The sequence below is a fragment of the Pelodiscus sinensis genome, chromosome 3 (genome assembly GCF_052426305.1).
Source record: "Pelodiscus sinensis isolate ZL-2025 chromosome 3, ASM5242630v1, whole genome shotgun sequence".
NCBI lineage: Eukaryota > Metazoa > Chordata > Testudines > Trionychidae > Pelodiscus > Pelodiscus sinensis.
This window is the reverse complement of record NC_143054.1, coordinates 121,115,079-121,127,438: the sequence shown is the minus strand read 5'-3', so window position 1 is coordinate 121,127,438 and position 12,360 is coordinate 121,115,079. Positions and strand designations below refer to the sequence as shown.

Genomic DNA, 12,360 nt, shown 5'->3' with positions numbered 1-12,360 from the left:
CAGGTTCTAGCAGAGACTATGGACACTAACGCTAAGTCTACACTACGAGCCTCTTCTGCAAGAGGAAATGCAAATGGAGTGCTCATTTGCATATGTTGCACTCTCATTTGCATTTCCTCTTCGGATCCCCTTTGCACAAGAGGCTTTTGCACAAAAAAGCGCTGTGTAGACGACTCCTTATTGCACAAAAACCTCCTTTTGCTCAAGGAAGAATGGTTCTTGCACATTCTTGGGGGGGGCACTCACATCCCGGGCGTCCCGGGGGGGGCGGGCACTCACGTCCCGGGGCTGGGGGGGGGGGCGGGCACTCACCTCCCGGGGCTGAGGGGGGGGGGGCGGGCACTCACCTCCCGGGGCTGAGGCGGGGGGGGGGGCGGGCACTCACCTCCCGGGGCTGAGGCGGGGGGGCGGGCACTCACCTCCCGGGCGTCCCGGGGCTGAGGGGGGGGGGGCGGGCACTCACCTCCCGGGCGTCCCGGGGCTGGGGGGGGGCGGGCACTCACCTCCCGGGCGTCCCGGGGCTGGGGGGGGGGGGGCGGGCACTCACCTCCCGGGCGTCCCGGGGCTGGGGGGGGGCGGGCACTCACCTCCCGGGCGTCCCGGGGCTGGGGGGGGGGGGGCGGGCACTCACCTCCCGGGCGTCCCGGGGCTGGGGGGGGGCGGGCACTCACCTCCCGGGCGTCCCGGGGCTGGGGGGGGGGCGGGCACTCACCTCCCGGGCGTCCCGGGGCTGGGGGGGGGGGCGGGCTCTCACCTCCCGGGCGTCCCGGGGCTGGGGGGGGGGGGCGGGCTCTCACCTCCCGGGCGTCCCGGGGCTGGGGGGGGGGGGGCGGGCACTCACCTCCCGGGCGTCCCGGGGCTGGGGGGGGGGGCACTCACCTCCCGGGCGTCCCGGGGCTGGGGGGGGCGGGCACTCACCTCCCGGGCGTCCCGGGGCTGGGGGGGGGGGGGGCGGGCACTCACCTCCCGGGCGTCCCGGGGCTGGGGGGGGCGGGCACTCACCTCCCGGGCGTCCCGGGGCTGGGGGGGGCGGGCATTCACCTCCCGGGCGTCCCGGGGCTGGGGGGGGGGGGGCGGGCACTCACCTCCCGGGCGTCCTGGGGGGGGGGGGGCCGGGCACTCACCTCCCGGGCGTCCCGGGGCTGGGGGGGGGGGCGGGCACTCACCTCCCGGGCGTCCCGGGGGGGGGGGGGGGGGCGGGCACTCACCTCCCGGGCGTCCCGGGGGGGGGGGCGGGCACTCACCTCCCGGGCGTCCCGGGGGGGGGGGGCGGGCACTCACCTCCCGGGGCTGAGGGGGAGGGGCGGGCACTCACCTCCCGGGCGTCCCGGGGGGGGGGGGGGTGTTAGGGCCTCTGCAGCATTAGTCACAAAATGACAATATAAACATTCTAAACTTATCTTGTGACAAGTCACTCAAGGGACACTGTTGTCAGAACACATTATTAGAGCTGTCAATCTAATTTGCCTTTTTATATATAGGAATAAAAAAACAGGACTCCTACCCACTAACTTCCAAATTATCTGCCAGAAAACTAGGGTTTTTAAGTGCCTGCGTAGCCCCTGGAATCAAGGCTAAAGTTGCTCCACCCCACCCAAACAAAATCTGAACTAGCACCGTGGTGCTAGTTCTGAGCTGGGGCTGTTACAAATCTGTTGGGCTACATCGACATTGGCAAGATTTTGCACAAATACTTTTAACACAGGAGTTTTTGCATTAAAGTAGTTGCACAAGAGCATCTACACTGGCATGTTCTTTTGCACAAGAGATGTGCTTTTGCACAAAAGCATCCGTGCCAGTGTAGACGTTCTCTTGCTCAAGAAAGCTCTGATAGCTATTTTATCCATCGGGCTTTCTTGCACTAGAAATTCATGTTGCCTGTCTACACTGGCCTCTTGCGCAAGAACAGTTGGGCAAAAGGGCTTATTCCTGAGTGGGAGCATCAGAGTTCTTGCAAAAGAAGCACTGATTTCATACATTAGAACACCAGTGTGCTTGTGCAAGAACTCCCCACCAGCATAGACAAGCAGCATGTTTTTGTGCAAAAGCAGGTGCTTTTGCACAAAATTACACCAATGTAGACACAGCCTCAGTGACTATAGAAGAGAACTCCTTGTGATGATTGAAGGAGTAATCACCCATGTTGAAGTTGGAAACACAGAATTGATTGTTGGGTTTTTCTGGTTTATTACATGAGATAAAAATCTCCTAACCAAAAGTAACAGAGGTAGCCATGTGTGAGGGGGTTCACTCACCACCATAGCACCCCCTGCCACCTGCCCATGGAATTAGCTCCTTCTGCTGGCAGGGTACCTTCCCTCAGGTGATGTTTCCCCTCTTTCCTCCAGGCCACGGCTTCTCTTCAGGACACTACCCTCCAGCAGTGCCCACATCAATCAATCAATCAATCTCCCTCCCTCCCTCCCTGCCTGCCTGCCTGCCTGCCTATCTATCTATCTATCTACCCACCCACCCACCTTCTGGAGCAGCTCTCCCCTAGGAGCAGCAGCCCATCATTTTATATGGTTCCCAGCTGGGCCCCAATCAGCTAACATGGCCTCAGCTGGGTCCAAACTCCCGGACCCTGCTTCAGGCCGGGGTTTGCTCTTAAAGGGCCAGTGCAGGGCGAACGCCCTGTCACACCGTGTTAGTCTGATCTTGGTAAACTAAAAAAAGCTGTCATGTAGCACTTCAAAGACTAACAAGATGATTTATTAGGTGATGAGTTTTCATGGGGCAGACCCACTTCTGATCTGAAGAAGTGGGTCTGCCCCACGAAAGCTCATCACCTAATAAACTATCTTGTTAGTCTTTAAAGTGCTACATGACTGCTTTTTTTGTTTCTCATAACCAAAGTGATGCATGAGGAAATTTTGTGGTTCATTCCACTGGGTTCTTTACTGCTAGTTCTCAGCACATGAATGTGATCTTTTGCAACCTCTCTCATGACATTATAGAAGGCAGAAGTGCAGCTCACACCACACATAAACTCATGTCTCAGCACTTATTTGTTCTTTTGCTGTGCTTGCTGGTCTCCATAGAACATTATTTGCTGTTTGACTAAAGTGCATAGTTAATAAAATTATTTCATTTGGAAAGCACCCCTGCTGCTTCACCAAAGACTCATTTTATTTCACAATCTATTAATACTCTAGTCAACGTTGTAAACAATTCTTAAAATATAGATTACCCCAAATACTAAAAGGAGAGACAAAGTTGTATGACCTCCCCCCCAAAAAAATTGAGTGTATGGGGGTGTCTTACAGAGAGATATTAAAAAAGGGAAGCAGTAGACCTGAAAAGAGGAGCAAGTTACATACACTTTAGCTATATTAAGGGCACTTAGGGTACGTCTAGACTACATGCCTCCGTCGACGGAGGCATGTAGATTAGCCAGATCGGCAGAGGGAAATGAAGCTGCGATTAAAATAATCGCGGCTTCATTTAAATTTAAATGGCTGCCCCGCTCTGCCGATCAGCTGTTTGTCGGCAGATCGGGGCAGTCTGGACGCGACGCACCGACAAAGAAGCCTTTCTTGATCGGCACAGGTAAACCTGGTTTCACGAGGCATACCTGTGCCGATCAAGAAAGGCTTCTTTGTCGGCGCGTCGCATCCAGACTGCTCCGATCTGCCGACAAACAGCTGATCGGCAGAGCGGGGCAGCCATTTAAATTTAAATGAAGCCGCGATTATTTTAATCGTGGCTTCATTTCCCTCTGCCGATCTGGCTAATCTACATGCCTCCGTCGTCGGAGGCATGTAGTCTAGACACACCCTTAGGGTATGTCTATTATGGGATAAGGTCGAATTAAGATACACAACTTCAGCTACGTTAATTGTACCTTACTTTGACTTTTAGTGCTGTGTTGGGAGAACACTCTCCCTTGGACTTCCCCTATTCCTCATGGAAATAGGAATACTGGCATTGACCGGAATATCCATCTCAGTTCAAATGAGCATGTCTTCACTAGACGCTAATTCAAACCCTGGAAGACTGACAGCAGCAGCTTCAATCTTCTCTGTAGTGTAGACATACCAGTAATGACCTAAATGGTGAAAACCCTAAAAGGTGAATAACGGAGATATGGTCTTGGGCTCCAGGGGAAAATTGGGCAAGTAAGTCACTTTGCATCATGGCATGAGTCTGGAGAAGACACAAGGAAGAGCTGAATAGTAACAGGAGAGGTAGCCCTGTTAGTCTGATCTTGCTACATAGTTTTCCCTTTTGTTTTAAGGAAGAGCTGGTCATCAGTAACTCCTGTGAAGGTAGTTCCAAGAGGAGTGGCTTTTGTTTGGGTGTTTCAGTGTTTAATACTCTGCCCCCACGTTATTTTCCTGCTTTTTAGTTCACGACACACAGGGGACTCCTCTGTACTTTTGCTGCAAGTGGCTGTCTCTGGGGGCGGGGTTTATGCCGGCTGCTCTGAGTTGTTGACGGAAGTAGGCTCTGGTGCTGGAGCAGAAAGGCTGCTGCCTGAACGGGACCTTGTCTCCGGCGCTGCGTTAGCAAAGGCCAGGTAAGGAGCGCGCGTGGGAGGTTCGTGTCTCGCCTGTTTGGGTGGCGGTAGGAAGGGAGCGGACGCTGGATCTCTGGAGCCTGCGAGCTGCACAGATAAAGAAACACCGGCCAGACTCGCCCCCCCCCCCGCTCCCCAAATCAAAACTTTATTGGTCCGACTAGCCCCGCAACTCTTACCAGAGCGCGCAAGAGAGACCTGCGCTCCCAGGGTGTCTGCTGCATCTGGCTACAGCTTCCAGTGTATGGCCTGGGATCTAAACCCAGATGTCAATTGACCGGTGTAGTCCAGCTCTGATTTGGTCGCAGGTTGCTGCCCAGCGTGATGCAAAATCTACCATCCTTTTCCTTCCTCTTGGGATTATGCAGATTTTAATATGCCCCAAAATTGAACACACACAACATTGTTGCTAATGCGCCAACGATCATAAAGAATCTCCTAATTTGTAATTCACCCACAAATAATCTTTCCATTCAATCCTTGCCCTCAGAGGAACCTCTGAGGAACAGATGTGATCTCTGATGATAAAATTCGTTAGTTTCTAAAACCTGTAGGGGGGCTTTTTTCTTCTGTGTGTTATGGTTGCATCTAGCACAGAAGAAGGCAGCATTCTTGGAATACTATTGCAAATTAATTATTAAGTGTGCCTGAAGATCAACAGATATAGACTTGAGAGGGGGGAAGCGTATGTGGGAGTGAAATGGGGGAGTCAGAGCTAAGGACTCTTACATTGAGAGTATTTTGCCACACCTTTCCTCCTGTTTGAAAAGGGAACTCTCATGCATTTGTGCTGAGATGATTGCAATCACTTCAGAGACAGTATCCTGTGACTCAGATCCTGCAAACAGTTATACATGAGCTTAACTTTACACATGTGAGCCATCCATGGGCTTCAGTGGGATAATTGAGATGCATAAAATTAGGTACACCATGTGTAGTTTTGCAGAATTGGTGTGGCAGGAAGCTAGGATTTAAACCATAAAGTGCTTTTGTAGGTCAACACCTGCACCCTAAGCTCCCCCAAAAACAAATCTGAGGGCAAGACAAGATTAGAGAACACCAGTGTAATATGCTTTCTACCAGCAGGGTTGCATTATTTTTTTCTTCCTCTTTTTGATGTAAAGTTTTATTTATGGTAGTTTGAAACTATCTTTCTACAACTCCTTGTTAAAGTAGACAGGGGAGTAGAAAATACCTTTTCAATTTCCATCTCTCTTGTGTCACATTATATGCATAGTCATACCTGTTTGTGTCTCCTGGTTCTGGGTACTTTGTAATGTCAGTGTTATTTGGTAAGATGCTTATACAATAGTTGTTGCCACACTATGAGCACCTCACGAATTAAATCTCGCAACATTCCTGGAGGTATGGAGCATTATTATTCCTAGCTAATGAAATGGAGGCATGGACCAACCCAAGGTTTCACAGGAAGTGAATGGTACAAGTGAGAACATAATGTAGATTGCCTCTTTGTTAGACATGTATCCTTATCATGAAATCATTCTTCCTCCCCTTTCAGGTAGTGTTTTTTGAGGCAACAGAATAGTTTGTCGGCCATTTGTCTGTTTTACTGTAGTACAGTTTTCAATTATATTTAAGGCCCTGTAAGCAGGCAAGCCCCTCATAGTCAGAGCTTTTTTTGTTTTTTAAAAAAAAAAGGTGCCGGTACTCTAGGGAAAAAGTTGTTGAGCAACAGAAGAAAAAAAGGCGGTGGGGCCGGCATTCCCCTTGTAAGAGACGCAGCGCCTTTTAGATGGCCATTTTCATTAAAGTGGTGTCAGTACGCACTATTCTTTCCAGGTAAGCTCTGACTGGACGTGCTGGTACTGCATAACGGGCAGTACCATCACAAAAAAAGCACTGCTCATAGTGATCTATTATGTACAGTGAGTTGTATAATTTTTCTAGTTTTTTAAATGCTATTCAGACTGGGAAAGGATTGTTTGCTCCACTGTAGTGGAGATTTAATGTTGCTGAAGCCAAAGAGCATAGTTATATCAGAATGTAATGTGTATTGATTTGGTTCTTGCGGGAGGTCTTCTGCTGCTTTGCACTGGAGGAAGTACATGCTTTCTTGTTTGAGATGGCACCTGAAGCTTTGTATCCATTTTTGCATGTTCAAATGTAAGGTAAAATGCAGGACTATGTAGCACTTTAAAGACTAACAAGATGGTTTATTAGATGATGAGCTTTCATGGGCCAGACCCACTTTGATTGCCATGGTGGAGAAATTCATTTACATATGTAATACAATTTTTCTCATGAAGTAACACACATTGGTTCATTAAATTATTTATCCAATTATCTCTATTAGGTTTCTCAGCATTCTTTGGATCAGTCAGTGTTCCTTAGCTGAAGTACCAACTGAAGAATTAGTATACATTTGAGTTTTATAAGCCAACATGTCTTTTTTTTTTAAAGCAAATAAGAAAACACAGAAAGCAGACTAAAGCTGGTTAAACTATAGTGTTTACAATATCAAAACTGAACTCAACAAGGGATATGTGCTTTTTAAGAGATAATAAAGCAGATCAACTAATTCACAATTTTAACAATCTTGTTTCAAGAGCAGACTGCCTTGTTGAAGACTAGTCTGGGCAGGTGATTTTTGATGTCAATAGGGAACTATGGATCCTTAAATATAGATTCTTATCTCAAATTCAGTTTATCTAACAGTGGAGTTGTGTGACTATTCATGACCCTTTAAACTATACAATTTTAAGTGGAATTTTAAAAAATGTAGACAAACTTCCTAATTGCCAAAGAACGCAAATTCAACTAAAAATTATCTTCACATCATAGAAAAGCTTTTCCGCTAATGCACACACTAGATTATCAAATATTAAATTCAAATACAATACACAGATAATTATTTGGAAGCTTTTGTAATTTTTCTGGACATTGACCAACATGGAAAGCTCTTGCCTTAATTTAAATAAAGTTTTAAGTAGAGGTTAAACCTTCAGGTTGCAAGCCCTTTCCTCTTCTAAAAAGTTGTCAATTCTCTTGATCACAAAATCTGTATGTTTTTTTGACTGAACTTTCAGAAACATTCTAGTAGTGGCAACTGATACCTGTGAGGGAGAGGGAATTCAGGGAGTGCCATCCAGAAGGACAGGGCAGGAGCCTGTGGGGGTACCCCACTTAGCAATTAACATTTTGGCAGGAAAATTGAGGGGCGGTAGTGCATTTCCCAAGTGCTTTCATGAGTCACCTATGCACTCACTGGTTTCTCACAGCTAATTTTTGCTGTTGGGCAAGCAGAGTTTCCTGTTGCAAAATATACTGGGCTTAGTGTAATGAAGTTTTCCAGCATTAGTGCTTTCTACTGAGTTAATGATTCAGTGTGATTTCTAGGTAACTGAGACTAAAGATGTTAATGAAATCAAGGGAGTATTATGCATTTTAGTCATTAAGAGGGTTTTAACTGAGATTTATGCTTTCTGAGAAGCACTTAGTCTAGTTATAACCAACCAAATGGTGGGTAAGCAAATAATTATGATTTTTTTTAAAAAAAGTTATTTGCTGGTTTTCAGTTAAAAGTGCAGTGAAGCTTGGCTTTCTAGCTTAGATTTTCAGTTGTGTTTCTCCAGACTGATAAAGTTCATTCAAGTGTTTCACTGAAAAGATTATTCCAGCTATGGGCTTATTCTTTTTCCAGCATTCACAGTGACCTTCCTAGAAATAACTTTAAAAGACAGAGTTAATAGAGTGTTGCTCCTCACAGTTTGGATTTTTACAATGCAAAGGGGTACTCTTAAAATCCAGAGACAATCCAGCTCAGTTTTGTCTTTGGGAAGCAGACCAGCAGGTGGAACAAAATGGCATTTTTCCCTTTCTGCTGGCAAATAATTGTAATTTCCCACCAGGATACAAGTTATGTCCCTTCTCATCATGCAGTGGGAGAAAGAGTTGCCTCCTTTATGGCTCCTTGCAACTTTGTCTAGAAACTCCCATTTAATTGTTCAAAGTTCAAGCCACCTTGGGCCATACCACTTGGTGTAACAGGAACTTGATAATAGGAGGGGAGGTACATGGAAATAATTTGGTCATTATAATTAGTCCACAATTTTTTTTGTAATGATTCTGACACTGCTCATATCCACGGAGGCTCATTTCTCTTGTATCACCTTTGCTTGCTCCGGTAGGTTGACCTGCAGCTGACACAAGCAGTTTCCCCAAAACAGAGCAGCTTTTGCTTGTGGGGAATTTAGTTGTAGGGGAAGCACCTGTTGCAAACTGGAGTTGCAAATTGGTCTTTGTCATGTGACATGATACTAAGCTTTGTGTCACTGCTCCAAGTCAGATGACTGAGACCAGGAAATAAAATTTGAGTCTCTTACCAGCACTCCCATGTGTTACAGTGCTAGTGGGGAAATTACAACAAAATTATCATATTTTTTTAATTCAAATTTTTGATTGAAAACTTTTATTTTAGAAAAGTTGAAATCTTGTGGGGGAATGATTAGCCATAGGGTCACATTCTTTCCAGAAATCATGAAATATCTCTCTTTTATCTAGCCCCAAACTTTCAGGACCAGATTTTCACATTAAGTATCCATTTTGGCAGGCACAATTTTTCACTTGCAATTAATTGTCCCCAGCACTTTGTACTTCTAATTCACTGAAATCTTTCCTTTCAAGTTCATTGTTTGTGAAAAATGAAAGCCTGCTTTAAAAATCAGGTCCTCCCTATGTCTTTGATCCTGTATGAACCGTGTGTGGAACTTTTCAGTTCTAAGTATCTTGGGCATTACTGTTAACAATCTCACTTTCAGAAAGATGTGAGTTCTAAATTGGTGGTCCCTTTAATAAACACTCTGGTGAAACTCCACCCTGTGCAAAGGGCCAGCATAAGGATTATAAACCACTTAAATCAATGGTCCCCAACATAGTGCCCGCGGGGGCATTTGTCTGCGCCCGCCAAGTGCTCAGGGCTGGCCTGGCCCTGGGCACGTGGCACATGCGTGGTGCCGGAGCCGGCCCCGGGTGCGCCGCGGATTGACTGCCCGCGCTCTGGGCACTCGGCGCATGGGGGGAGCGCAGGCCCCGGGCGCACGGCGCTTGAGGGAAGAGCGCCGGCCCCGGGAATGCAGCTATGGGGGGACCCCGCCCCCCGCCCCCCGCCCCGCAGGCGCACAAGGGGGGCCCCGCCCCCTGGGCGCCCAGCGGGCGAACGGCCACGCCCCCTGGCGCCCGGCAACCCCAAATGGTTGGGGACCACTGACTTAAATCCTACTTAAACCTTATTGTAGGGGCTTAAGTGTAACTATTCTCAAGCAGACCATAAGCCTTCAGTTGCTTTTTGCGTAGGTGAGTGTTTCAGTGGTAGAAAATAAATAATACTTTAGTCCCACCTAGCTTTTGTGAAGGTTTAGCTTGGATGGCACAAACAGAATACTAGTGTTAAGTTTGAGGTTTCCTAAATTAATCATTTTGTGCACTTGACCTCAGCAGAAATGTAAGTTTGTGCTACAGAAAGCATATTTACATATACAAATTATGGTCTCTCAGTGTATGAGAGGGCCTAGCTCTCCAGTGATACAAGGTGGTGTGCAAGTAAGTGAGAAAACAGTACTTTCAGACTTGATTCTAGTGAAATATGAAATTTAACAATTCAGACAGAAAATTTATGCACAGTTTTCAAAAGATACTGCATATTCATGTGTTTTGTTGTTTTGTTTTAAATTTCACATAATGTTAATAACTTTGGTTGAATTTGTATTGTTTGCAGTCTTTGTTGTATTAAGTTCTTATTTCTAATGCCTGGAACATAGTAAACATATGATGGATAATTAATACAGATTTCTTTTTCTCTTTAGAGATAAACTGTAAACAAAATGAAGCCCGCTACTGTGCATTGTTTGATTCTGGGATGTTTTTATCTGGCTTTCTGTTGTGGGTATACTTCATGTAAGTTTCTCAAAAGGTAAGTTATCATTTGGAAAAGTTTCTACTATCTTACCAAGTTTGTTTGGTTTATTTCATTTGTTTTTAAAGCAGACCGTAGACTTCTGGAATATGGTTGGGTTTTTATTAATGTGACATTTTTATTCTATCTTTTGCTGTTATTGATGCACTATATCTTTGTCGCTGTCTGCATAGTTAACATAACGATACCATCTGAATGAAGTTGCTTTTTTATGCTTAGTAAAAATAGAGCTTTATATTTCAGAAAGAAGGGAGGAATTTTGTGCCATTAAAAACATTGTAGTTTTGCTTCCTTATTAATTTTAATCTAATATTTGTTTTAGGTAGTGCCTATAAATAATAAATGGACAAACCTGCTCAATTTTTGTGTTAATTTAGATAGCTAATGAAACTGCCACATTGTTAAGCATGATTGCTATGGCACAGTGAAGTGTGGTGTATTGTGCTAGGGTTGATGATAGATCTTATTTTTTAAAAGAGCTGAATAATTTCAGTTAGACATCTCCATTTATATTACTATCTCCTAGAGCTGGAAGGGACCTTGGAAAGGTCATAGAGTCCAGTCCCCTGCCTTCACAGCAGGACTAAGTACCATCTCTGAGAGATTTTGCCCCAGATCCCTAAATGGCCTCCTCAAGGATTGAGCTCATAACACTGCGTTTAGCAGGCCAATGCTCAAACCGCTGAGCTATCCCTCCTAGTAAAGTGCTTTTGACTCACTAGCTAAGTGTGTGTCTACACTTCAAATACTACAACAACACAGGTGCACCATATTAGTGCTTCAGTGTAGACCAGAGATGGACAATAAGTGGCTCAGGGGCCAGATGGGGTTCTCTAGGGTTAGATATTCTATTAGGCTTCCAGAGGCTGCCTTTACCTGAACATCCACAGGTATGGCTGCTCGCAGTTCCTGTTTACTGCCGTTTGCTGTTCCTGGCCAATGGAAGAATTCTTCCATTCATCTATTGCTAGCTAAACCACGGGTTGGTCAGTAAAGATACATATCTTAGACCATGTCTACACTAGACCTGGTAGCTTAGCTTAAGGTACTCAACTCCAGCTACATAGAATATGAAGCTGGAGTCAGCTTACCTTAAGCTGAGCTTGACAGTGTCTCCATAGTGGGAGGCAGACGGGAGCAAACACAAAAGGAGAAGTATTGATTCCAGTGGGGGTGCCCTCTGAGTTTAAATTTAGCAAGTCTTAACTAGGCTTGGTAAACCGAACTCCAGAAGATTGATCGCGGCAACGGCGATCTTTCTTTTAGTGTAGACAAGACTTTAGGGTTATGGAGAGACTTAGCTATACTAATGTCAATTCCCAGTGTAAACCTTGCCTAAGGTACGAGAAGCTGAAAATGGCAGATTGGCTCAGTTTTCCTGCAATACTTCTGTTATGTGAATGGGTCACATTTGGAGCCAAAAGTTATTCTGTTGTATGGTTCCTGATATTCAGAGACACACTTTCAAATTAATGACATTTTTTCTGAGAAGGAGGTTGATAGCTCTTCACAATAAGAGCCATGTAGGTGACAAGTTAATTTACTCATGTACAGGATTTGGTGGCATCTGAGGAGGGTGGGGTCATAGTGCCTCAGTCTGGGCTTTAAGCACTTAAATCCCTTTGTGGGTCTGGCCCTAAATTAAAGTTTTTTGAGTGTGTATATGGAGGGCTAAGCTTTAGTTTTGGAATGATTACTATAGTAGAGGAACTTCTGCAGTTTCAAGTCCAGAAAAAGAGTTTTGTTATAAGTGTGTGGTTTTGGAGTTTATTTTAATCTTAGAATTTACATAGCATTAGGAAATCTTTCAACTGTTACAAAATATTGTAAGATCCAACAATAACTGTGTAATATAGTTAGAGATCTCAGTAGGAGAAATGTTGATTATTGTTGTTGTGGCTATGCCTGA

At 45.7% G+C, this 12,360-nt stretch overlaps 1 protein-coding gene across 2 annotated transcripts in view; it reads left to right on the top strand.

The window, feature by feature from the left end:
* The first annotated feature begins 4,337 nt into the window (after positions 1–4,337).
* Positions 4,338–12,360, top strand: part of RNASET2 (ribonuclease T2) — a 49,411-nt gene continuing 41,388 nt past the window's right edge. The window contains exons 1-2 of one of the 2 annotated variants that reach the window (XM_006134510.5): positions 4,338–4,519; positions 10,342–10,432. In XM_006134510.5, coding sequence (XP_006134572.2) covers positions 10,395–10,432 — 38 coding nt within the window. In that variant the 5' untranslated portion in view covers positions 4,338–4,519; positions 10,342–10,394. Of the gene's footprint in view, positions 4,520–10,341; positions 10,449–12,360 lie in introns of both variants that reach the window. The other variant, XM_006134509.5, reaches the window with a different exon arrangement.